General features: G+C 43.1%; 1 protein-coding gene across 3 annotated transcripts in view; it reads right to left on the bottom strand.

Moving 5' to 3' along the window:
• The window catches only part of ENPP2 (ectonucleotide pyrophosphatase/phosphodiesterase 2), a 131633-nt gene that overhangs the window by 6054 nt on the left and 97674 nt on the right, over window positions 1-27905 (bottom strand). For 2 of the 3 annotated variants that reach the window (XM_045287464.1, XM_045287462.1), the window contains exons 14-23: window positions 24277-24308; window positions 23518-23645; window positions 21754-21841; window positions 21521-21608; window positions 20311-20483; window positions 14572-14623; window positions 6880-6954; window positions 5464-5600; window positions 4432-4567; window positions 2958-3035 (exon numbers count right to left, since the gene is read on the bottom strand). In XM_045287464.1, the coding sequence (XP_045143399.1) occupies window positions 2958-3035; window positions 4432-4567; window positions 5464-5600; window positions 6880-6954; window positions 14572-14623; window positions 20311-20483; window positions 21521-21608; window positions 21754-21841; window positions 23518-23645; window positions 24277-24308 (987 nt within the window). The remainder of the gene's footprint in view (window positions 1-2957; window positions 3036-4431; window positions 4568-5463; window positions 5601-6879; window positions 6955-14571; window positions 14624-20310; window positions 20484-21520; window positions 21609-21753; window positions 21842-23517; window positions 23646-24276; window positions 24309-27905) is intronic. The other variant, XM_045287468.1, reaches the window with a different exon arrangement.

The raw sequence follows: 27905 nt of genomic DNA, 5'->3' as shown, positions 1-27905 counted from the left end.
CCAGCAAATAAGAAGCCAAAAGCTGTAAGATAATGGCAGGGGAGCTCAACCTAGTCTGGAAAGTCAAGGAAATCTTTCTGAATCAAGTGGCTACAGAATGAGACCGGAAAGATGATTCAGTGAGCATTCCCAGGAAAAAGGATGGAGACAGAAGATTCCAGGTATAGAACTTCTGAGAAATTGAAAAGGGCCTTAATCAGTCTCTACATTATCTTATAATATGCAAGTTCCCAAATTTATGTCTCTTGCCCTGGCCTTTCGACACAGCTCCAGAATGTTATTCAAGCACTCTGTCTACTATCTACCTGAATAGGAGTCAAGCGAAAATATAGAGAGCATTCTGACTGTCCTTCCCAACCCTGCTCCAACCCTTAACGAGCATTAATGGTATTGGTGTTCAACCAAATGGTCAGGCCAAAAGTTAGGGGACATTCCTGCCTCCTTTCCTCACTCTGTGCTCATGGAGACGAGTCTTATCATTACTACCTCCAAAGGGTATCGCAATCATTCCAAATCTGATTGTGCCTCACCATTTTCACTACTTCCTTCTGCTTCAAGTTACCATCCGCCCTTCACTCACCTACTTTTTTAAAAAGGCTACTTCTTGTAAGAAACTCTTACTTCCCTACTGCCCATTCTCCATTTAGTAGCCAGATAGGAACATTTCCACCACACAAATCAGATCTTACATACACATGTATGTATGCACATGCGCTGCGCGAGTGTGCGCACACACGCGCATACACACACACACACACACACACACACACACTTCTCACAGTTCAAGTACTTTCTCATTGTAATGGGAACGAAACCCGAACTTCGCCCTCTTGGACCTGACCACCTTTATGACTCTACTTCCCGTACCCCGCATTCACAATGATGCAGCTCCAGGACTTTCTGCAAGCACCTGAAACTTGCAACCGTATTCTGGTTTATACGCTCGCGTGTTCTTTTCCCCTGGAAAACGCATCTCCTGGTCTGTGCATGTCTGGTTTCTCCCCACTACCCTCTCCAGGATCAGTTTCTCAGTTTAAATGCAACCCTTAAGAGAAGACTCCCTTGACCAGCTGTCCACTCTAGCCCCAATGGAGACCCCAGGCCATCAGGAGAGACCAGAGGAGCAGAACGCGAGAACGACGGAGAAGAAAAGCAGGTGCAGAAAATAACAGAAAGAGTCAGGAAAGGTAACAAGTTGGGTGTGCCTTTTGGATGCAATTCATCACGCTCTGTTCTAGCAGGCAGCTAACACCTCTTCCATCTCCTCGAGAAAACCCATTTTCTCGTAGCACTGCAGCCCTCTTTACACTTTCAGCTGTTCGACGCTGAGTGAGAACGGCACAGTAGCTCACCAGAGCCAGAAATACCTGGGATAACTATTTGCAGTAAAAAAAAAGAAAGAAGACAGAAGTTCAAATGTTAACTTTAAAAGAGAGAGAGAGAGAGAGAGGCAGCGAAAGCAAAGAAACAACAATGGGAACAGTCAAAAGGTCAAACCCGCAGAAATGTGGCAAGGAAAAGCCATTCCCCTAGGGAAAAAGAACAGCCAGCCCTCTGTGAACTGCCACTTGCCTCGCCCCCGCCCCCCACCCCCACCCCGGGTGATACCATGTGTCCCTTTTAGTACTGCCTGGTCAGATGCACAGCAGCCGAGAAAAAAGGAACCAACCGAGCCCTCGCTCATCGAAATGGGATGCTGCAGCATCTCCTGTGACACTGTGAACTGTGCCACCCGCTGGTCTCAACCGTTTCTCGTTCGGGTCTGTGACCCCTTCAGGACACCTCCCTTTAAAAGTATATCATTTCCTGTCTTACTCATAAGCAGTGAATTCTTGCTTTGAATAGAGCTTCATTTATTAACTAAGACATCAAATAAACTTTGTGGGCCGTTTCACCAGCGTCAAGCAAAGGAGGTCTGCCAATACAGGCGACACTCTGCAATCACCCGTCCCTATTTTAAGGGTTGATTTCCGTCCCAAGAGTCCTGTAACACGGCTCTGTTCACCTTTGCTCAGGGTTGTTAGGTTGGGAATCTTTCTTTCCCTACCTTTCTCATAAGCCTGTGGGTCTGCTCACTGCTCATGAACGAAAAAGAGGTGAATTGGTCTTTAATGCTTTCTTACTCTTTGAATGAAAGCACAAAAAGAGGGATGGATGGATGGATGGTTGCTCTGTGATCAGATCAAGATTCCTTTGGCTATTGGAAAATGAAATCATGAATCCTTATAAGCCTTAGAACGCCAAATCACGGCCGTTAAGTTGGTTCTTACTCATAGCAACCCTATAGGACAGAGTAGAAGAGCCCCACTGGGGGAGTTTTTAGGCTACAAATCTTTATAGAAGCCAACTGCCTCATCTTTCTCCTCTATAGAAGTTGGTGCCTAAGAAGTCCAAGGCTTACCCAAGGCTCCTTATTATAGGCTTTCAAGTACTGAACCAAATCCAGCACCGAGTCGATGCCAAATCACAGTGACCCTACAGGATAGGGTAGAACTGCCCTGTGAGTTGTCGAGATGGTCACTCTTTACCGGTGTAGGAAGCCCGTCTTTCTCCCTTAGAGGTCTTAGAGGTCATGAGGTCATGCCTCTTAATTTGAGAAATGGAAGGTTGACTGGCATTTCTATGATCCCACAGCTAATGGTCATCATCCAGTGCTCCTTGTGTCAGATTAGGAGAACAGATTTAGCCCAGCCTCTGCCTTTCATGACATGGGTCACTTCTTGGGACTTCAGTTTATCCGTTATAAAGAAAGGAGAAAGTGCCTGTGTTGCCTCTCACACAAACTCGTATTTTGGATCAACAGTAGAGAACTCAGATGAACGGTCCTCAACAGGGGCAAAAACTAAACACATGAAAGATATTATGATGATTGAAATTAATAGAGAGGGAGAAAAGGGGACCTTGTAGAAATGTTTATTTTCCTCGGTCACGGCTCATTAGGTAAACACTGGACTTACGTTTGAAAGCAGGATACATTGGAACCATGTTGGTTACAAGGAAAGCATCATATTTAGCTTCTGGCGAAGAACTCAGATCTAAACATTTGGAAAGCAAATAGGTCCCGTCACTTACCAAAATCTACATCAATATGCCAGCATTTGTCTACAGCGATCCAAAGAGATCATTTACATGGCGTTTTCTACTCTCCCTAGCAACTGGATTTCTTCCATCATTCAGTAGCACCCCCTCAATTTTTTTTCAACATTTTTTCCCTTCCTTCTTAGTTCTTGGGCCTCCTGTATATGACGTAAAAGAATCTCTTGAAAGTAAATGTTTAGAAAATATTACAAATATGCTTGATATAACTGATGTATGGATTGTTATAAGAGCTCTAAGAGCCCCCAGTAAAATGATCTTTAACAACAACAAAATCTCGTGATTCCACAAGAGAAACTTAGACTTTTTAAAGTCATTTAGGTAATGAAAAATGATTAAAGAGCTTCACCTGTTTCTGAGGGAGCATTTCCCCAATACTGTTTTAAAGGACTAATTACATATAATAATTTACTATTTCATTTGCAAATTCTGAATGATGGGTGAGAACATGGAAATACCCTTCACACTTTGGAATATCGTTGGAGACAAAGGTTTGTGAAAGCTGGTCAATTCGGGCCAACTTGGGAAGTCTCACTCTACAATCTCATGAGAGGTCTCATCTTGAAAAAATATCTGAGCCACTGAAATCCCATGATTAACACTCACACCAAAACTCCAGAACAGTTCGCACGGAGTTGGCTCTGACTCGTGGTCACCCGTGTCTCAGAGTAGAACTGCTCCACCGGGCTTGTTGGAATGTCTTTTCTTTTGTTGTTTGGCTTGTCTGTCATCTTTTCTGGGGCTCTCTGGGTGGTACAATGGTTAAACATTTAACTCTTAATCTGAGAGTCAATGTTTCACATCCATGGAAGACAGCCTTGGTAAACTGCTTCCCAAGGAGAACAGCCTGAAAACTCCCTGGCGCAGCGCCCCCTGCAGGTATGGGGTCATCCAAGGGGGGACTTGAGTAGATGAGGGAGACCAGTAAGCATCTTTGGGGGGAAGCAATTCCCCAGTCTTTCTTCTGTGGAGTCCCTGGATCGGTTTGAAGCACCAGCCTTTAGGTTAGCATCCCTGGTAAACCGCACATGCCACGTAAGCTCTGCAAAACAATCATCCTCTCGAGTGGCCGGATCCTAATTCTCTCTTACTTACAAGAGTATTGTATGACTTACAATACTCTATTACTCCGGATCCTAATCCTCTCTTACTTACAAGAGTATTGTATGACTTACAATACTCTATTACTCCAGGTCCTAATCCTCTCTTACTTACAAGAGTGTTGTATGACTTACAATACTCTATTACTCCAGATCCTAATCCTCTCTTACTTACAAGAGTATTGTATGACTTACAATACTCTATTACTCCAGATCCTAATCTTCTATTACTTACAAGGAGGGAAGAGGAATCCGTAGGACATCTGCTTATCATTTTTGTAGGCCAAGCAGCTCTGACTGAAACTCGGAGATACACGGACATCAGGCCGGACACAGTTGGTCAGATGCTCTGGGATGATGGAGACCTCGGCCTGCAAGGGGAGGCAGAGTCCCTCGGTCATTGTCATTCAAAGACAACACCAAACCAACATGGGGATAACGTTGTCACATCACTGTCCTAGGAACGTCAACATTAAAACCCCTCTCATGTTTGCCATGGCTTAGATTCCAGCTCCGCTAAAGTTTTTTTTAAATAGAGGAAGATCGTAATTTTCAAATGCTTATTTTTTAACAGAAGACCATTTTTTGAAGTCTTCAGTAAAGCAACCATGTAAAAAGAAAACTATAAACCAGACAGCCAAGTACCGACATCCTGCAAAGGGTTCCATGGAACCCAGTTTGAGAAACAGCACTCTAAGGAAGTTGAGTGACACCCACTCGCTCCTGGAAGAGAAAGACCACAGGTGGGTGCTGTGGGTGCGCCAGCAGGCGTGCCTCTGCACACAATATACATTGCCAAGAAACGGTGTGTCCTGAGGGAGTCTTCCTTTCATTTGTATTGAGAAATTACAAAGATACCTTCACCGACCTTTTTTCTCTCATTTCTGACATAAGCCTACCAAGTCATCGTCACCAAAATGGAAAACCTAGCACAAACCCTTTATCAAGCAAACAAATCTTCAGGACATCCTTATCGATAGGGCAGTGACTTTTAAGCAGTCAAAGAAACTACAAGAATGAGTAAGTTAACATTTTGGTTCAATGGTTCACTTCATATAACTTCGGTAGTTAACATGCTACCATAGTGTTGTTAGAACATTGAGTACTGACTATAGCAACGTGTTGTTCAATAGATCCACCATCAGCTTCTCTTTGTCAGGGAAAATGAACCTCTTTTCCAAGACAGAATTATACCGGACAAGGAGTCATTGCATGGCTGCGGGGAAGGTAATGAAATGGGGACTAGAATCCCAGCGTTCCCAATGACCTGTTTGGAAACAGTATATGATGTCCAGAGTGGCATCATGAATATCTCACTATAACCGCTTTCGAAGTCGGAGTGACACAAGATGTCATATCGAGTCCGATACAGCACTGCAGGGCGTCCATACAGGAGATGTCTCTCTAGGAAAGAAAAGATGAACTGTATTAAAAGCATATTCAACTCCAGAGCAGATGCTAAGGCCATATTAGGAGAGGGGCAAGTTGTCCAAAATGGGCTTGCTTACTTATTAATAATGCAGTGCCTTCTCTTTAATTCAATTGAGTTAGTTTTCCTAAACCCTTCGTTGGTTTATCTGATCACCTAAGCATGGGTCAAGGCTCGGAGCCATCAACTCTAGAACATAAATGCTGTCTGGTCATTTTGGGATGGTAGCTTTAAAAAACAAATTTTTTTTTGGTTGTAGAGAATTTAGTCTCCATAGGAAAGAAACATTGCCTAGCAAATTTTGAAATGATTTGGCTGAATGGAAAGCCAATAGGACTGAATGGTTGCGGGATTCATTCATTTGACCCCTGAAGAGGCTTATCAAATTAACCAATGATTTAATTAAGAGGAAGGCTCTCTTTGGTCATTATTGCAACTTACATATGCATTATTTGAGCACAAAAAGCTGAGTGACAATGAGCATGTAAATTCGGTAGCTTTGCCACTTGAAGGAAAACTCCTTAGGTAAGAGTTTAAAGGAACATGTATAGATAAAATAAGTGGGCATGCAAGGGGGTCCTTTTGATACACGAGAGGAAAAGCCATCTGTTACCAACGAGCTCTATCAAGACCCCAGGATGCAGATTCGAATTCAAAAAGCCTCAAAGACTCTCCTCTTACGAAGCACGTGTCTGGGCAGGAGGACTTAGGTGGACGCCTTCCCTCCATACCCCAAAGCCAGGCCTGGGATACATGAAAGTCAGAACTGCCCTGGGTCCTTAACAGCGGGAGCCCTAAAGCCCACAGTATTTAGAGACTGGGGTTTAGACAATTCCCAAGGGGATAACCAAAATGTTTGGTTTTGCTACTGTTATTTCTATGGGATAAAGTCAGCTCTGCCAATCACTTATTATGTACACATGTTGCTTTAATTAAAGTGCTATAATTCTCTGCATGTAACAGAGAGAAATTCTTTGCAAAACACTTTGGATGACCCTCCCAAGTAGAACTGATGATTTGAGGCAAAGCAACCCACGCTGTTATAGCGCAATCCTATTCTGGTATTTCGGCTTCGTTCACGTTGCCAGCCTTGGTTTAACTGTCAAATTTGGGGACCCACCTCTGAGACTTCGAATAGAATGTGATTACATGACATAGATGAGATAGCTGAACCTATAGACGCCAGCAAATCATAGCAGTAGTACTTGGGGGTAGCAAACCAACCCAGACTTTCCTTCAAATCTCAGACCAAACCTTTTCTAGGCTCAAAATTTCCATGAACGTTTTCCTTGTGTTCATTTTTGCTGCCTCTGAATTTCCTGGTTTCGGCTGGAAGCAAAAGTACCAAAATTCTTTGAGAAACTATTATTTTTATAGCATAGATGCTTACCAAGCACAGTCCTCCAAACTGAAATGCAAACCTGCATCCAATCGATCCCCAAATAGCAGCCATAATTTTCCATGCAGCACCCCTCCTTAAAGGAGCCGGAAGACAGTAGTCCTGGATCACCTACGTGTTCCACCAATGCTGAATCCTCCTTTCGCCTTTCTCGTCCCTCAGTATTTCCTGGCAGGAGTCCATTCCCTAAAGGCTGGGTGCGCGTGCGTGGGGCTGCAATACTCTGCTCAAAATGTTGTCGGCAACTCTACATCATTACATATGCTATTCCCGCTCCAGCAATTCTACACCTTTCAATCTCTTTCTCTCTCTCTTTCCAAATGTGTTTACTCATCAAATATTGAATGAATACCCTCTTTGTGCCAGGCGCTGGGCTACAGAAAGGAAACATTGTTCAAATGTGATTAAGTTAGAGCTCTTGTCCTTAAAGAGGCAACTATCCAGTAAACAGGCAAGGCACAAATTACGAAAATACCACATGCATATACAATATCGGGATAGTTACAAAATACTATGGAACACAGAGGATGACAAATGTGCTGATAGAGGTGAGGTGGCATCAGGGCAGTCTTTACAGAACAGAAGAAATATAACTAGGGTAACCCTACACCCTGGCATATGCCTATATTGTCCTGGTATAATTGTTAACAGTGCACAGTTCAGCTCACCTGGAAAATACATTGGGAACTGAAGGAAAGTAGAGAAAGAGGCACTTTAAGATCCAGTTTCTCCTGAAAGAGTTCCCTGATAATTTTTTCCCATCTGTTTATTTCTACACACACACACACACACACACACACACACGCTCCATTCTCCTAAGAAATTTGGGCTTTATATTTCCCAAACTCGAAACTTTGGTACACAGCTAGAGCACAAATATGCCATTATCTAATGGTTTTTCAAATGTTGTTGGGCATAACTGGTAAAAACATCATAAAATAGAGAGATGGGAAATATGGTTTTTGAAAGCCTCCTACAATCCACCCACAGTGCCTTCATGACTGAAAAGATCTGAGATCTTCCTGCAGCAAAATAGTTGAGAAAGAAAGAGGTGAAAAGATCTTTGCAGTGAGGAAGGGTAACTTTTCCTGAAAAAGGTTTACACTGGATGATTACAGTTTGTCATATGATCAGAGATATAGGTGCCCAGATAAAATCTCATTCTGCTCTCTGGGACATCTTTCAGCAAGCCACCCATCTGCATTGGTGCTTAGCAAAAAGTTGAAACTGAGGCAACACTAGTGGATGTGAATCTCAGACTTGGTGAGCGATTTGTCTCAAGACCACCAACCCTGAAGACCAGCCAGGGAGCCTCTGCTTGTGAAACACGTTCCTCATGATTTCTCGATGAGGGTCCGGTATCTCATGGGCTTCCTGATCTGTGGAATTCCATGCAGAGCCTTCGTTTCACAGCCCAATAGCGTCTCTGGCCTATGGGGGCACCCCAATGTTCCCACCCAGATACCACATCTTGCAAAACACTGGACAAATCTTTTTAAGTGGTGTGGACTTCCCCAATCTTCATTCTTTTTTAAAGCCTTCCAAAATGTAGTCATCTGGACTTCAGTGTGCATTTCTTTTCCTTCCTCAGCTTCCTGATTCACATTCCCATGGATTAGCTGGCTGACTAAACAGCCACATGAAAATCTCTCCATGTTTTCCTAATTTTTTTCATAATGCTCAGTCCCACAACAATGCTCTCAAATTTTACCACAAAATCTCTACCCAAGTTCTTTCTTTTCCTGCATCTTTCCCTACCACGACCCGAGTTTGCCTTGCAAATGCCTGTAATTTATTGTCATTACAATCACCACCACCCCCTACACATGATCAGATTAGGCATCTCTCCATAGACTTTGATTTTTCTTACCTCAATTCTTAAAGACTGTGTTGTAATTCCCTAAATTATTAAACCTACAGTAGAATGATAACTTCATGGGGATAGAATGAAGATCTGTCCTGTTCACCATTTTGTCCTTCACTGTCTATAATAGTGCCTCATATATAATAATTTTTCTGTAAATATCATCAAATATGTGAATGATTGACTTATTTTAAAAACAGACAATTCCTAAAAATGGAACAGAACTCAAAACCATTAAAAAGACCAGTCTTCCAAGTTGGGTAGAGACTCGCAGAACCCACAAGACAACAGGCTCTGGGTCACCCTTCAGGTCCGGAACTGGATTAACCCTGTGTTAGAATAATCAACAATTTGAGCCCTAACGGGGAGCATTTACCCAAGGACAACGTTCAACGGGTTGGGAAAGAGGTTAGAATGGAAACAACACCCTGGGAGGAAATGGGATAAGAAATGGTACCTCGAGGGGATTGCAGTGAATGAGTTGACGCAAAATGTGTATGAATTGTAGGGGGTAAAACTGATCTGCTCTGTAGACTGTCACTGAAGGCAAAATTAAAAGTTTTTAAAAATTAGGTGAAAAATACAATTCCTTACAACGCTCAAGAACTGACATTCTTTGCATCTGATCTAACATAGCCCTGAGAGGTAGACCGGGAGATAGCAACATCATCTTCAGTTTCCTGGCGGAGGAGCTGCAGTCTCAGGATTTGTATAAGATTGTTCAGCTATGTAGCAGCTGAATGCTATACACCAGCTCTCTACCGGAATCTAGGTCTCTACCACCACCCTCCCCGGCCCATTATTGCTCTCCTGAGGCTTGCGGACAGTCTCCAGGTAGATGTGGACTTTCAGGTGATACTGATGGGAAGCATCTTGGAATGAAGATTCAACTCTTCCTGGACTTGGGCTCTGTCCAAGTAATGCCTACTGAGAGGCTAACGAGACAGTGGTTTGCATCAAGGCAGCTAGTATTTCAGAAACAATTTTCAAACCTTGACATGCACAAAGATTCACTCCTGGTACGTTTTCTTTGTTCCAACCCTTAGAAGAAGAAGCATTTTAAGAGGAAATCATGTGGGCTTTAGAGTCACGCAGGGCTGGAGTTAAGACTCACCTCATTTCTTCATAGCTTTATAACTCAGCAACTTAACCACCCCAAGCCTCATGTTACACTAGAACATTTGAATGTTTAGAGACAAAATACGTACAGCCGCTAGATCAGGCTTGACCTATAGTAGGTCAGAAGGAAATGGTATTTGCTCTGCTGTAATAACTGCAAAGAATATGTGTAGGCAAAGATTACTAAAATTCTATTTCTTTGTCTATCAAATTCAACCTGAGTTCTACCATAAATTACCTAAAATCGCACTATGTATTTATTTCTTCCAAGTCATCCCCAAACATACGTACACAAGTACACAGGCGCATCTCCTGTCCTTAGCACAATTAGCAACTCCAGTGAACATAACAAAAAACATTTCAGAGTTGAAAATTGGTAGGGATTCTGTCTCTACCCACATACATTAACATGAACAGGAACTCATGGTGCCGACATCACCTTTCTGTCCAAACATCCTTCTCATTGCGTATGACCAAGGTCCAAACATATATGGATATTAAGATAACTTCTTTTCCACAAAGATAGTAGTGAGTGCAAACCTAAGACAATCTAGTCTTTTTATGATCGTGTAAGTAGAGAAAAAAACTACAGTGAAGATAAATGATGCAAATCTCACCATGAAAATCGTATCTGATGAATGGAGCTGTAGTGGCACAGGGCTTATGCGTTGGGCTGCAGTGCAAAAGGTCAGCAGTTCCAAACCACCAATATAGGGAAAAGATGGGGCTTTCTACTCCTGTAGACAGTTACAATCTGGAAAATTCACGGGGCAATTCCACAATGTCCTGGAGGGTCACTCTGAGGCAGCATTGACCCGCAGGCAGCCCGTGTAGGCGGGGTTTGGGATCATGCTAGACGAAGGCCTGGGGAGGTCGTGGGTTGCAAGTTGGGCTGTTTACCACAGGCCAGCAGTCCGAATGTGCCAGCCGGTCCCAGGAGCACAGTGAGCAGTTCTACTCCGTCCTGTACGAGTTGGAATCAACTTGATGGCAATGGAGTTAGTTCTAATTTTTTGGTGGGGGCAGGGGGCATCGTGCTAGAATTAGCACGTTAGGAGAATTCGTTGTTAGTAGAAATTTTAAATCGATCATTTTGTTCTTCCTCCAGTGAATCAGTGTCATAGGAATGAGTGTTTATTGAACAGCGGGTTTGCCAAGACATCGGGTACACGTGGTCCAGAAACAGCAGTCATGCAATTAACGCCTTGTTTAACCAAATGCCTGACTATGTTAAGACTCCAGTAAGTAGTTTCCGTCGCTATTTTTGAAGATTACATTTTCCACTTTCTTATTGTACAGAGGGACTTGATTCTATAAGTTTAAATGCGTACAGCAAAGTATTGCCCCCAAGCAATTTAATATTCCTCTCTCTTGTGGCCTCAACTATGCCTTTGCTTATTTCTCCACATGGGCTGTGCAGCTTCTACCCATCTATTTCGTGCAGATGTGTGAGTCGTTTTACAGCACATGACATTGAAACTTATGTTCCAAGGGGGATGTGGAGAGCACATGGCTATTCTGAGAAGAAAAAAAATCAGCTACCTACATCTGTGTTTAGAAAACGCAGCGGTAATAAAAATAACAGTATTCCATTTGGACCGAACCTCAGGTTCAAAGTGCTTTAAAAACCTCAATGCCTATTCGAAGGTACCCAGAAAGAGGAAGTAATGACTAAATATAACACACATGTGCACACACCCCCCCACACACACGGTGACGCACTCACGAGGTCTCACTCCAGTGGAGCAGATATTGATTACTTTAAGTGGGTGGCTGCATTTATGAATTAGAAAACGTCATAAAGGCTTGCAAGAGCTTTGATCAAGAAAATTAAATCTTGCAGCTAAAGAAGTAACTGAGGGAGCTCTTAAGGCAGCGGTTCCCAACCTGTGGTTCGTGACCCCTTTGTGGGTCGAACGACTCTTTCACAGGGGTCACCTGATTCATAATAGTAGCAAAATTACAGCGATGAAGTAGCAACGAAAATAATTTTATGGTTGAGAGGGGGGTCACCACCACATGAGGAACTGTATGAAAGGGTCCCGGCATTAGGAAGGTTGAGAACCACTGTCTTAAGGAGACAAAGGCCAAGCCACCAAAAGACCAAGGCAGAGAGAAAGAATGTGGAGGTTTCTATGTGGTCCCAAATCTCAACGAGGAAATGATCTACAAATAGTAAAGCACGATTATATCATTGTTTGTTCTTCATTTCACAGAAATGGTTTTAAGTCTCTTAGAAGGTATTCCACTCAGCCATGAGCAGATTCAGGAAGGGTCCTCTCGTGGGTTTCATGTCACCCTTTTGAAGTCCCATGTTGGAAACGTCAGTGACGCAGCTCAGATCCAAATATCTCAGAGAAGTGGGGACCCATCGCAGCCCAGGTGCTCAGCAAATGTGGACTGACTTCATTCAGAGCGCTCTGTCTCCTCGACAGGACCTAAACTTTAAGTTTCGGGGATAGACAATCATCTTCAAATGGTGTTGCTAGAGGCTGGCAAGTAGGTTCCAACATGCACGACCCTCCTCGGTATAAAAAAATGAAGCAAGCCAGTGCCGTCCTCTCCACCATTCCTAAGCCTGAGACCCCTGCATCAGTCCATCTCGTTGAGGGGGCTTCCTCGTCTGAGCTGCCCTTCTTTTTTACCAAGCACGGGGTCCTTTTCCAGAATTTATCTTGAAATGGACAACAAGATGCAACTCTGAGCTGACTGACGCAGGGCTGAAGTCACTGATTAGAAGGGCCTCTCAACCCAAGCAGAAGTGTGAGCAGACATTTTATGCCGAGTCCTTGGACTGGTTTTGTCCCACGAGTCCATTGCCACTACCAAATTAAATGCAGTCGTTTACTTCCTCCTAAATGGAAACGTTTTCCTACCACAAATCACCAAAGCTTAAACAGCGAAAGCAGGGGAGTCCCTAAAATGCTGTGACAATCACTGGTTTTGTTGGTGACGTTTGGAAGCGAAGCATCGGTATCATTTCTCTGTCTTGGTGAGTGAGTGTTCGAAAAGTTCAAATCATGGGACTCCTCAACCCCAGGGATCAGCAACATTCCAATGTTTCTAATTATAGTGACACTATACACCTAGAGATGAGGGGGTCACACAGTTTTAAACCTCTTATGGGGAATGAGAAGGATTTGTGTGTCCTTCCACCAACGGAGTCCTATCTTCAAAGCTGTGCTCATCCAATTATCTGCCAAAGAGTCTGTGTGTTCTATGATCAAAGAGGGCAAGAGAGGGGGGTGGCGATGCAGAAAGGGGAAGGAGGAGGCAAATGGATGATCTTTATAAAGAGGGGAAGTAAGTCAAGTAAAGAAAATCTTAAACCCGTTTCCCCAGTGGACTTAATCTGATTGGAAACAACGCACATGATAAACAGAACCTTATGTAAGCTAATAACCCAAGTGATGCTCTCGGGAGAATTTGACTGTGTGTTTCCTGAAAACCTGGTGATGGCCCCTATGTTTAAGTGCTATGCACCTTTAAATACACTCTCAGTTACTCGTGGGGACGGCTTGGTGGCAACTAATGACAACAGTCATTCTCTTTTTATTATCACCTGCTATCCCATCTACTGTAATAACTTGTAGAGAGCTTTCCCTCCTCTTTTATTTCCTGCTAACTTTCTAGAATTTCAAAATCAGATGCAAGAGCTTGAGCGGGACACTATATTATTATTCTCATTTGCTCACTGATGTCCAACAGAGGATTATATACCAACACCCACTCCAGGTGGCGTTTAGGGCAGTGTCCCTCTGGGTGGAATCAACTTCCCCAAGCCATTGGCATCCTGTACTTGCCTTTGACCGGTGAATTGTGAAGAGAAGTGACATATGCCTCACAAAAATAGAAGCATCAAGGCCCATTGTGCTGTCTGTCCTTTCTATTTCCCTCTTCCATGGGAAGGGCATGTCCCTGACGCCTTCACTGTAAATTCCACAATAAAGAGTATATACAAGGCAGAGCCACATGTCACCCATAGGCAGTATCCTGAAATATGGGCAAGCGACACATCATTCTTGATATAAACCAATGAAATTTGGGGCATTTTTTGGACCTAGAAATGATTGTAAAGGTTGATTATCAGAAAAGAAGAGACTGAGTTAGGGCACAAGGCGTTTCTCATGTCAAGAGGGAGTTCTTGGTTCCTTCTATTGTCCTCTGAATCTCTCTCCACCATATTCCAGGCAAGTGAGCATCACCGGCTGTTATTATTTAGGGTTGTAACTGTGAGCTCACTTCATATGAGTTCCCAACACCACCTTAGTTTGTGCTTACCCTCACTGACGGAGTGAACATCTGTTTTGCAGGGACCTTAAAACCGACGGAGGGAAAAGAGCTCATGGAAACTTTCTGATTACCCAGCTGGCAGCTGGCATCTTGTGTACATAGAATAAAACCAGCACCCTTTGCCAGATGGATATAAAGATCACTTTGCAATCCAAATTGTAACTTTTTAAAAATACTGTGATTACACTATAAAGTAAACAAGAACTCTCTTCAGTGTTTTGAAAACAAGAACAAAAAACATATTTGACTGATTTTTCCATCAACCCCTTACCTTCTGTAGACCCTTTTATATTAAGGCGTTTGTTGAGTTCATCCAATTTGCTCTTCGTGTGTGAAAACCAGAAAATGAAAAAAAAAAGAAAAAAGAAAGCAAATCAGACATTTTCTTTCTTCCCTGCATTCCCCTTTCGGCTTAGTACTCTGCTAAACTTAAAAGGAGATTCTAATCTCCATCAACTATCATAAATCCTCTTCTGTCTCTAACTCATTCTAAGTTCCACTTTCAAGTAACTTTTGGCCTTACACGTACTCTATTAATCTCTCCATGACTGCGTATCTGTTCTTATAATTGTATGCTGACCTCATAGGTTGATAATGGTGATTATTTCAGATCATCTATGTACATTAATTAGAATTGGACCCCTCTATTTCAGACGGGTCCCAAGATACAGTAAAATGGTTCTTAAAATAATTTATGACATCACTTTTTCCAAAGTTGAAAAGCAGTGTACCAGCCATTCTGGAAAGTAATGCCCCATCACCTTTACCCCTCACTATATATCTTAGAAACACCCTAGCTTATGTGGACAAGAAGGCACTGGCAGTAATGTCCATTGCAGCACTCTTTGGAAGAGTCGCATTTAGAAATGGCCAGATGTCCACAAATAGGGAAATGAACAAAATTAACATGATAGAGTTACATAATTATGTACTAAATATTAGCAGTAAAATGAATGAGCCAAAGCATCATGCATTAACATGCAAAAACATCAAAAACACACTGATGACTAAAACAATTTCAAAAATGCTCATCATTCAAGATAGATATAATAGCCTGCATACAGAATACACGATGTGTAAAATATTGAAAGGAATAGCTTATAATATATAAAGGAACCATGTAAGGAAATTATTAAAGGGAAACATAAATATGGTTATAGCATGTGTGAGAATTACAGGAGCCCTAGTAGCGTAGTGGTTACAGTATCAGGCTACTAACCACAAGGCCAGTGGTTTGAAACCACCAGCAGCTTTGAGGGAGAAAGAGAAGGTTTTCTACTCCCATCATGAGTTATAATTTTGAAACTCCAAAGGGGCAGTTCTAGACCCTGGTCAGAAACTGCTCCGTGGCATTGAGTTATTCAGAATAGCAGTATTAAATCTGGGGTAGGAAGGGGGACGTAACAAGTGGTATCAAAGAAGTTCTGACTGAATACTTTCTTTTCTTTGATATGTATACGAAGTTTTTCATTGTATTCATCTCTCCATTTGTGTTGTCGTTAAAGCATAGGATGTTTGTCATTGGAAAGAACCATCAGCAAAATAACAAAACCCCAGAAAGCTCTGAAATGATGCAGGACACAAGATCCCAAAGATTTCTTGTTCTCCAAAGAAAAGTAATTCAGAAAAAAATATACAATTAAGAGAGTCCTACAAAATTATATTTTGGAATCCTTTTCAGACTACTTCTTCCCGGTGATGCTGGCAACTCGCCTCCAGGCGAGGTCTGCAAATGACCTGCCCTCTGCTAACTAGCTTCCTGTCTTCTTCTTGTGTTGCTTTTTCATTTTATTTATTTATTTTTTTTTTTGCTTTTTCATTTTATTAGGGACTCTTACAACTCTTGTCACAATCCATACATTGCTTGCATCAGGTGAATTTGTACATATGTTGCCTTCATTCTTTTCTAGACATTTACTTTCTAATGAGACCTCGGTATCAGCTCCTCTCCCCTCCTCCCCCTCATAACCCCTTGATAGGTTCTACATTGTTATTATTTTCATATCTCACACCGACCGCTGTCTCCCTTCCCCCATGTTTTGTTGTTCTTCCCCCTGGAAAGGGTGTATGGTTATGTGTCGACCATTGGATTTCCCCTTTCTCCCTTCCTCTCCCCCTCTTCCCCGTACCCTTCTGGTATCACTAGTCCCACTCTCTCCAGTGCTGAAGAGGCTAATCTCGATGGACTGCATTAAAGAGCAAGCTTGCCTCTGGCTTCTTTTGGGGTTTCATGGATGGTAAGAGCCAGCTAGAAAGTGGGGTAGAAAGATGGGGGTGTTTACTCTACGGCTCCCACCCTGCTAACTTGCAGAGTATGAGCAGCAATAACAATGCATCTGTTTGTCCTACTGTGGTGGACTGTGTGTTGCTGTGATGTTAAAAGCTAAGCCACTAGTACTTCAGATACCGACCATGGTGCACAGGGTTTAGTAGAGTTTTCAGACTAAGACAAACTAGGAAGAAGAACTTGGGGTTATTAAATATATATATATATGTTGGACAAGGAAAAGCTTATAAATAGCAAAGGAACATTGTCTGACACAGGGCCAGAAGATGAGCAGCTCAAGTTGGAAGGTACTCAAGATATGACCATGGAGTTGCTGCCTCATCAAAGTAGAGTTGACCTTCACGATGTAGATGGAGTCAAGCATTGGGACTTCCATTTGCTGAAGCGGCATGACTTCAAATGAGAAGAAACAGCTGCAAACGTCCATTGGTAATCAGAGCATGGGATGTACAAAGCATGATTCTAGGAAAATTGGAGGTTCTAAAAAGGAACCTGGAAGATTGATATCCTATGTATTAATTAGCTGAAAAGAGAGTGGCACTGGTCATTTTTAATTAGTTAATCGTATGACCTCCTACGCAGGAAATGACATATTGAAGAGGAATGGCATTGCATTTGTGGCCAAAAAGAAAATTTCAAGATTGATTTTGAAGTATAACAGTGGTAAAATTATATCCTTAGACCTACAAGAAAGACCAGTTGATACAGCTATTATCTAAATTTATGTATCAACCACTAATGCTGAAGGTAAAACTAAAGATTTTTACAATATGTACTGCCTGATATGGATCAAACATGCAATAAAGATGCATTGATAATTACTGGTGGCTGGAATGTGAAAGTAGGAAACAGAGAAGATCAATCACTAATTGGAAAATATGCCCGTGGTGATAGAATCCATGATGACAATCATATGACAGAATTTTGTAAGTCCACACTGAAGGAAAATATGTGTTTAACAACATATACAAGGAGTATACATGTAGACCTTATCAGATGTAACACAGAGGAAACAAAACAACCATATCTGTGGAAAGAGATGACGGAGACATTCCATGTCATCGGTCCGAACAAGGCCAGGTGCTGAATGCAGAGCCAACAAATGCCCATTTGCAAGTTCCAGCTGGATCTGAAGGAAATTAGAAAAGTGCTCAGAGATTAAGAATGCCTTGTGTCTATCACACCTGAATTAAGAAGCCATCTCCACACGAGAACACTAATGACCAAAGACCAGGGCGTTGTGGGATGACATCAAGATCATCGTGCATGAAGAAAGACAAAGCTGATTAAAATGACAGGAAAGAAATACAAGATCAAAATGAAGGTCAGAAGAGATTATGAAGCTTGCTTATGAATACAGAGTCACTAAATGTAAGAAATGGAGAAGTAAAAGAGCTGAACAGAGAAGACAAAAAAGTATTTAATGAAATATGCAAAGACATGGAATTATAGAAACGAAGGAAGAACACGATCAACATTTCACACGTTAAACTGGCTGAAGAAAAAGTCAAGCCTGGAGTGGGAATACTGAGGGATTCTCCGGACAAAATAGTCAACCGTGCAGAAAGCATCAAAAGAAGAATGGAAGGAATACTCAGAGTCGCTATACCAAAAGAATATTGGTTGGCATTGAACCATTTCAGGAGGTAGCATAGGATCAAGAGCCAGTAGTATTCAAAGAAAAAGTCCAAGATGCACTGAAGGCTTTGATGAAAAACAAGCCTCCAGGAACATGACCGCAATGAAAATGTTTCTACAGATGGATGCAGTGCTGGAAGCATTTACCTATTTATCTATGCAAAAAAAAAAGACTCTGGAAGACAGCTACCTGGCTAGCCAACTGGAAGAGATCCATGTGTGTGTCCATTCCAGGGAACGAACCCAGGAGCTCAATGCAGGGATGATTAAACAATATCTTATTATGACAAGCCAGCACCTTTTTGCTAAAAATCGTTTAAGAATGGTTGTAAAGTACATCAGCAGGCAACTGACAGAAAGTCAAGCCAGAAGAGGACACGGAATGAAAGTATTCATTACTTATGTCAAATGGATCTTAACGGAAGGTAGAGAAGAATAGAAAGATATTTTTCTGTATGTTCTTAACAAGGCAGAGGCCTTCAACTAGGCAGTCCATACATAATTATGTATAACTGTGCAAAGAATGGGAATATTCCAGAACACTTGATTGGGCTCCCAGGAAATCGCTACACAGACCAAGAAACCGTTGTCCAAAGAGAACAAGGGAATCCTGAAAATTTAAGATCAGGAAAGGTGGGTGAGGGTGGTAGCGTTTCACGCTGAAAACAATGGCGCAGCTAGACTCTATGACGGAAAATGTGGCATCAGAATTGGAGGAGGACTCGCAAACAACCTGCAATCTGCAGGTGACACACTATGGCTTGCACTGAACGAGAACCACCATCACATCGTGATCAAAACACAAAAACTACAGCTTTTAGGTGGATTGCAAGACAACATAAAAGAGAACAAAAACCCTCACCCCTGGTTCAGGAATCAGTATTATGATAAATACGGTAAGGACTGAAGTCAACAAGGAATTCATTTCACGTAGATCAGGGAAGCAGCCATCAGGAAGCCATACAGCAAACTGTACTGGGAAAATCTGCTATGATCCAAAGAGGTCACTTTGAGAACAAGGGAAGCCTTGGCCAAGCCATGGTTTTTCTCATCACCTCCTGTGCAAGCAAATGCTGGCCGGTTAGTAAGGAAGACTCAAAAAGAATGGAGACATTTAAATTATGGTGACGGAGAATACCCTGAACATAGCCTCCCACTGCTGGAAGAACTAACAAGCCTGTCTTGGAAGCAGTAGAGCCAGAAAGCTCTTTAGAAGGGAGTGTGGTTAGACTGGCTGCGGACTTTGAACAGGTTATCAGAAGGAACCTGTCCCTAGAGATCGTCATCCTGTTTGGTGAAGTAGGGGCTCACTGGAGAAGAGAAAGACCCTCAACACGATGGATTGACAGAGTGGTTGCCACAACGGACTCATTGGCGTCGATCAAAACACATTTAGGAAAATCTGTGAGGCTGGTGCAGGAGCAAGCCATGCCTTGTGCTGTTGGGCGCGGGGTCAAAGGGCTCAGAACTGGCTGGACAGGCCCTAACAGCAGCACATCCTCCTAGTAGCCTCCCGGTCCTTCCCAGACCATTCTCTCTCCACATTCTGATACCTGCTCTTTTCTCGCAGCCTCAGCCCATTGCTAGCCTCAAGGTGGTCAGCCACCTAGGCTACCCTCCATCCTTCCAGCCTTGTAAAAACTCCTTTATCCCCCAAATGATGGAAACTATCCCTTTAAACTCTCTTAACCCATCTCTTCTGGGGGAACCATTAAGTTTCCCGCTGGGAATCTAAATGACAAACAAGTGACCCATGGTTGAAAAATAAAACAAACAAACAAACAGCAAAAAAAAGTCTTTGGGAATCCTAAAGAGCATCATAAATTCTACCTTTTGCTCCTCATTCTTTCTTCCTGTGCCGTCCAATACGGTAGTTGCAAGCCATGTGTGCCTCTTCCCATTTACACTCAAAGCAATCAAATTAAAAAAGCAGTTCCTCCAACACATAGTTTCATGTGACTAACGACTGCCAGTTTGAAGACCACAGAAACAGACCATGTTCAGGATCACAGAAAGTTCCATTATACAGCACTCAGTAAGTTCCTCCATAATAAACATTAAGACTATTTCTGCGTGGAGCGCTACCTTATCGTCACAGGTGCAGCCCAGGTCAAAATCAGACTGAAGATATGTAACCCCTGGCAAATTGGGGCGGGTAACTTCTTCTGGCATGGTCGGCCTGAAGGTATTCGTGCGCAAGAGATGATTCAAACTCCCATGCGTCCCATTATTAGGGGCTGGCTTCAGTCCCAGCAGATCTGGTGAAAAGAGAGAAAAGGGTAGTTTGATTGAGGTCTGGTGAGAATCAGCACCACTGGACTTCCAACCAATTAGAGTCGGATTAAACCACATTTAGATGGCGGGCAGTCTTTTGCCTCCCGGCTCATTCTAGCCTCACCATCTCGCACCTGGGCTTTCTGAAATAGCACGTTCCTTCCTTGACCATAGAAAGAGATAGGCCCCCAAAGAAAGAATGAAGATGGCACGGGGCTCTACTTGGCTTTGGCCTGCATCTTTGATAGTTACAAGGCAAGAGCTGTTGGGGACAGAATCCCTGCCTTTCTGTACCGGTATGCATCATCTTGAATTTTGAAATGAAGCATGTAATCAATAAATAACCACCAGCCTGCCCTCTAATGCCCTCCACAGAAGTACAAGGACAGGAGAAAGCTTTGGCCCTAGGCCTTGAAACACCGCTGTGATTTGAACAGGCTGATTTCATCCCAAGTGGATGGTTGCCAAGCAGGCACACAGTGGCTTGCCTAAGCTGAGCGGCAGGACAGGGGCGCGCCACAGCCCAGATGGGACAAGAACCCAGGAGACCCGACTTGCAGGCTCTCCCTCTAACCACCAGACTGGCACTCCCTTGCTAAATAGGAAAAGTTGTTCTCATTCAGCAACTAGAAGTTCAAGGGAGAAAAATAATTAGGAGCACATAAATAGCTGGCCAAGGTGCATGCTGGGCTGCGACGCAAGAGATGGAGGGGGTAGAAAACTCAGTGCCGAACTCTTGCTTCACCGGGTCTCTGAGCAGCAGTGTCAAACGGTAATGCTATATTGGATCAGCCAAGGCTGCCAACAGCAACACTGCACACGCTCATTAGTCAGCTGCCGAAGAAAGACAAAGAAGCCTTAGAAGCGACTGATATTCTGTCCCTCCAACCAATGGACGAGTGACAACATTATTAGGGGGGGTTCCCATAAAATAGGCACCTCAATTCTTTCTCTGACACTGAAGAAGTCCGTATGTTAACTAACGACGGCTTGATTGGTTGTGATTAAATAAATGACTTACCACACATAACATTGTAAAGCTCTATGTTTTCAAAAGGAGGCACTTTAGTCTTATACTTAAATGTCGGGCCATAACCTACAAAGACGGTCTTCCAGAAAAAGAAAAGAAAACAAAATCAGGCATTGCTGATAGGTGGCTGCCCTACCCCCACCCCTCTCCTCGCTGCACGAAGGCTCACTGCCATTCTCAAGATCATCCAAGCGCGTATTCAATCCGCCAGTCTGTGGCTATACCTGCATGCTGTTGAGCTTGTTATCAAATCCATGGTCTCCCTGGAAAAAACATTTTCCCGAAGGTTTCTTATAAACATCCATAGGTTTCCTACAGTGAAAGAGTCATAATTAGTGGGGCATGCTCATGAAATCGCTCTGATTAGAAAAAGGAACAAACAAACGAAATCCAGGGCCCAGGGAAATCTCTGGAGATGCAGATTTTGAAAGCCAGGGATGGCTTGTCATAAAGTCCACGGGAAATGGCATTAAGAGATAAGGGAGACAGCGGGCAGTGTAAGATATGAAAATAATAATAACTTATAATTTATGAAGGATTTACAGGGAGGAGGGGAAAAAAGAGGAGCAGATACTCAAGTAGAAAGAACTTGTTTTGAAAACGATGATGGCAACATAAGTACAAATGGACTTGATACCACTGATATATGGATTGTTAAAAGAGCTGTAAGAGTGCCCAATAATATGATTTATAAAAAATAAAATAAAGAAGCTAATAGAATTTTCCACACACTTTTTGGAGTCCCCTCACATTTATCTCAATTCCCAGTTGTATCCTCCATGTGGTCGGGGAAGGATGACCCTGTGCAGGTCCCCTAGGCTCTGTTCTGACAACCCCCCAGGATAAAAGAGAAGGAGGGAGAGAAGCCAGGTGCCCTCCGTACACCTGACGCTACTGAGTGCAAAGCTCATCACAGGCATGTTCTTTGGGCCTATTTGCTTCATTAGCAAACCTGCTTCAAACCTGGAAGATCCTTGGTGTCCCGGCTATTAGTCTGTCTCACTTTGATCTACTCGTTGCAAGATATGGTGCCAAGCACCCAGTAGGTGATCTTTAAATGCGTCGCTTTTAACCGTTAACTGGAAATCTGTACTCTATAAAAATATTTGTATATCAAGTTAGCCATCAGCATAGTTTGACTAGAGAGGACAAATGAACAAGTAGCATATCTACATAGCTAGACTTCACTACGCTTTGAAACCCTGACCTCACAGAAAGAATCTGCATTTAGAGACAGAAAAAATGGAAGCTCTGTTTTCTAGACATCAAAACCATTTGAGCTTCCTTCTTATGGTAGGGAGATAGCTTTTCCGTAAATGTCATATGGTCATTTTATTAATGCGAATATGTCCTTCGTCATCCAAGATACAAAGCACAGAGGTATGATATTTTAGGATAAACAAAAACGCATATAACACACAACACACCCACCACTCACTCGTTAAAAAAGTACCTTCAACTTATGATAATGATTCAAGAAAGCAGAAATCAGGTGCATGGTCTTGGTCTATACTAAGCTGCTCATCCGTCCCCAGTGGAAACCCTGGGGAACAGGTCTCCTCTGCACGCGCACATCACCTCGAGTCAGAGCCAAGAGTCAACCTGAAGGCAGCTGGTGGGAAACCTTCCCACAACCAGAGATTTTAGGTTGAACATTTTCAAAAGTCCTCAGCTGAAATCCAACCCTCCTGGTGTGCCAGGGAAAGATTCTTTTGACTTCTTGAAGCAACAAGTAGCATGCACATTCAAAACACAAAAACAAAAGAGAAACCCACACCCAGATGCGAGATGCTACAAAGAGACATTGAGAGGCTGAGATCCAGAACACAGAAACGCACTGTCTCCGTGCTAATTGTTTATTTGGCATTCAAAATCTTTGGAAACAGTGAGAGGTTTCCCACTGAGAGTTTTTTGTTCCGATGGCTCAGAACCTTAAAGCACTCCAGATGATATGATGATGAGAAAGGGCTGGCCAATTCCCAGGTTACCTTGCGACATGCCATCTGCGTTCCACCAATAGATGGATGTCTTCAATTCTTCTGTTGTAGGCATAGTGCAGACGCTTGGGAAGATGCTGTTTCATGTAAGGCTTAAAGTGCTGATCTGGTCTTTTACACTGAAAATTAAATGGAAAGTAGGCTTTACAAGGCCTGTCTTCCAGAAAAAACCCTAGTAACCCTCTAGAAAGTTGCATGAGTTTTTAACCCAAACCAAAGCTTGAATAGTGAATAAAGGGGATTTTTTTTAACCCCATATCAAATACTACAAACTGAAAACAAATAGGCTCAAAAAGAGATTAGAAGACTTTGGGGATGATACTTTAGAGAAGGTTGTCAGAGAGGAGTTAGGAATTTTTCAGATACATTTCAGACCCAAGAGACCACCACTGAGAACCATTCAAACTTCAAGGCCTTCCTTTTCTGTCTACATTGAGTCAATTCAAGGAAGGCAGGCAGGCAGGGGGCGGGGGCAGCACGTGTGTAGACCAACGCTTATATGCTTTTTCAGGTCCCCGTCCTGAACCAGGAGCCATGCAACAGGCTGGTGGGCAGATCTGGCTCAGAGGGAGTAAAGATTTGTTGAATCATGAATGACTACTTTTCAGCTCTAATGGAAGGATCAAATACTCTCAGTTCATAACACTGCCAAATCCATCAGGATGCCCGCAACTGTCAGCAGGCCAGGGGCACACAGGCTCTCAGGCAGCACGGGCTGCGGCCATCAGCCAGGAGACGTGCACTACTTACCGTGAGGTTGGCTAGGATGGCTTTCGGGTCATCTGTTTAAAGAGAGAAGAAGGAAAGGATTTCAAAAGAGGTGACGGACAGATTGAGAGGAATCATTTTCAAGGCAAGGGACCCAATACTTTCTTGTTTATTCCCCCAGAAGGGCTACCACCCCAATGCTTTAAAACCTATGTGAACACATTTAAAATATGCATGAACTTGTATGTGGTATTTAATGTCTGTTTGAGTGACATGCAGCGAAACCTGTGGACCAAATCCCTAAGGAAAGAGCATCCCTGCTGGAGCTGGGTTTCCTCTTCTGGAAAGAATTCCTGCTGTGGCAGCACCGGGATTCTGATGGCAAACCGTCTCTTCGCATTCTCCAAATGGTCTCTCTGGAGCCTGGTCGTGGTTGATTTGCAGCTTAACTTCGGGAACTCAGCTGGTCATCTGGGACTTTTCAATGTCAGTTTCTATTTATCTGCAGACGTGGGTAGCAGGCTTTCATCTACCTTTAAGATGAATCTTCTCATGCACATAGTAATTGTTTTCAAAGCAGTCTTGTTTCCACAGTAATATCACGTAGCTAGGACCCTGGTAGTGTAATAGTTAAGCATTCGGCTTCTCACCAAAAGGTTGCTGGTTTTAACCCACCGATGGCTCCACAGGAAAAAAAAAAAAAAGAAGAAGACATTTGCTCCTATAAAGGTTGTAGCCTCAAAAGCCCTATAGGGCAGTTGAAGTCTGCCGATGGGGTTGCCGTAACTCCGTGGAACTCAGTAACAGCAGCAATTCCGGAGCTGCAGACCTCTCCAGCCATATGCATATCTGTGTGCCCCTTCATTTTCTCTAACAGCAAACAAGGATATTTGTGTCAAGACCCTGAAACTATGGCTGTGTATAAACTGTGGGCAGCAGTCTCCTATCAGAAGGTGCCCTGTGGAAAGGAGTGTGGGGAAAAGGAGGAGATTGTATGTTGGTTGGACTTTGCATTGCTTTGCAATCATTTGCTTGAGCATGTCATTACAGAAATAGCTGAAAGGAAAGCACTGTTCAGGAGAGATGCCAAATGCCGTGAGGTGGCCGGCCCTGGGATGTAGGGACCAGTGGAGCAGGCCTTGTCGACAGCATGGGATGCTCTCTCTCTGCTACCGGCACATAGTAGGCATTTGTGTTAATAGTTTTGATCAGATTGGTTGGAAATGCATGGACAAATTTGCCTTTGGGAAGACATATGCACACCTCAAAGACGTTTGCCAAAACATTAAGTTGTAGAACTAAGAATTCTGCCGCTCAATTGTAGATTCCATTGGACTTCATGTTAGGTCCATCACTGGTTCAGGGAAAGCGAGATCAGTAAGAATGGTGAGCGTCAGGCATAAATGAATTGACACTGTGGCGAATGTCCTACCAGAGCTGTGCAGGCCCTTACACTGTGGTTGCTCAGCTCACTACTGCCTCAGCAGCAAGTATGATTATTCCTCGCTCAGAATATGGGCATTAAGAAGCAGGACACCAGCAGTGTGATTGAGCAAGACACAGTTTGAATCTCTGTGCTCTTTGGCCTCATAAACCTTAATCATGAAGGGATGAAGAATTCAGTTCATGTTCTTTGATAAGCAGCATGGGGCCATCTAGAGCTCAGATAAACCCCGAAGGCTTACTCAAACACACTCAAGGCCACGGAGTCAGTTCTATTCATAGAGACCGTCAGCGAAAGCCTCATTTTTCTCCCATGGAGCAGCTGGTGGGTTTGAACAGCTGACCTTGTGGGTAGCAGTCCAATAGGTATTGGACATTACGGCACCAGGGCAAATTCTTGATTCCATGTTAGAGAGGTCGATCCTTAATTCTGAAATCCTCTCCTGCTCTCTTGATATGTGAGGAAGAGGCCCCCACCACCAGCCCGCATAACATGGAGTATAAGAATCAACAGATTGGGGTTCAAATTCCCAGCTGTGCTACTTACTACCTGTCGAATTCCGAGTAAGTTACTTTCTTCTGAACCTTGATTTCTACTGTCTGTAAAGGGCGATAATATTCATCAGACAGGCTCTTAAAAGGATTTCAATGAGATTTTTTTTACCTAGCTGAAACAGTGATGTAACCAAAATCTCATCGAAACACCATTTTTATATCTTGGACCATGTGTTATGCGTGGATCTAAATTTAATCTAACGTATGAGTATGCATACAGGGGAGCTTCAGAAAGTTCACTGAAAAATGGAACCAAAAGATCCTTGAAGTCTTCTACAAACTTTTGTAAGCCTCTTTATGTAGAACGTGTTTTTAAACTGCTGAATATTTCGTTGCTGAAAGCTACGATGCGATGGGCCCAGGGATGTTTTCAGCCACTATTAAACAACCTCCTCATTACATTTGTCTAACTGCCTCTCAAAATAAACAGAACCATTCTCCATTAGCAAATGCAAAAACCCAGAGGTGCCCTGGTCACATGAATGCATCCAGTCTGTGGCACGGGCTGGGCCCCCTCAAGCAGCGAGAAGAAGAGAGGGCACTGAGGACAGGGGAGAGGACACAGACACACAGCATGCTGCGGGCTGCACAAAGTGGCCTGGAGCAGAACCTGGACATTTCCCAGTTTCATTGACTTGGGAATTTAACTTAGGAAAACTTAAATTTGCAAAAATTTACAGCTGATGCCAGTGATTTCTTAGTCCCAGGGCTAAAGGAGCTCTAGAGAATGCTGTTGTTGCTTCAAGATGTAGCATCTCTAAAACTACACGTTCTCCAAAGAGAACGTTCAGGTGGCACCTAAAACATCTTAGTTTACAAATAAAAACACTGTCAGTGGCCCATCATCACCAGACTGTATAAATATAAGCAGCAAGATTACTCCTGCTACACAATTAGTCCAAAGAATGAATGGACCATACAAACTTCACCATACGAAACTCCGAGACCCACAGAACTACCTGATACCCAGCGACTGACTGCAACGACTATTCTGAAAGGTATCACAGTAGAAACGTTTGAATAGAGTGGGAGAAAAATGTGGACCGAAACACAAAATAAAAATGACTAAGCTTACTGGTCAGATAGAGACTAGTGGAACCCCTGAGAGTATGGGGCCTGGAATTAAACTCGCCCCCAATTTTCAGTGAAATAATAGAGAGGCTGATAAGACAAGAAATAACACTAGGGAGGTACACAAGCTATTCAAGATTGAAGGGGATGCGTCTGCCCAAGAACCACGTTCAGAAGGCAGGAAGGGCTAAAAGGGGGGAATGGAAACAGGCAGCACAAGGAGGAAGTGGGGATGAGGGATGTGACGTTGCGGGGATTACAACCAATGGCATGAACAAGATGTGCAAGAATTCTTGAATGGAAAGTCCATCTGTCCTATAAAGACCCAATTCACAACAAAAAGTTAAATAAAAAAAATTTTTTTAAAGGAAGGGGAACAGAGCAAGGAAGTCCTCAGGGAAAATCAAAACTAGACTGTGGGGCCAGGGCATGGCACCCCATCAGACTCGACCGGAAAACACTCCTAAAGGCCAACAAACAGACCTTGAACTATTTACAGGCTTTTCTTTTATTGTCATTTGTTGTTGTTGTTTTGTTTTCTTTTGTTGCTTATTATCTCTGCAGGGCTATCTAGATAAGATAGGTGGGATAAACAATCTGGA

This window comes from Echinops telfairi, unplaced genomic scaffold (assembly GCF_000313985.2).
Source record: "Echinops telfairi isolate 266 unplaced genomic scaffold, ASM31398v2 ScPeMD7_1;HRSCAF=3_0, whole genome shotgun sequence".
In the NCBI taxonomy this organism is placed as follows: Eukaryota; Metazoa; Chordata; class Mammalia; order Afrosoricida; family Tenrecidae; genus Echinops; species Echinops telfairi.
This window is presented reverse-complemented; position numbering and strand designations above follow the sequence as displayed.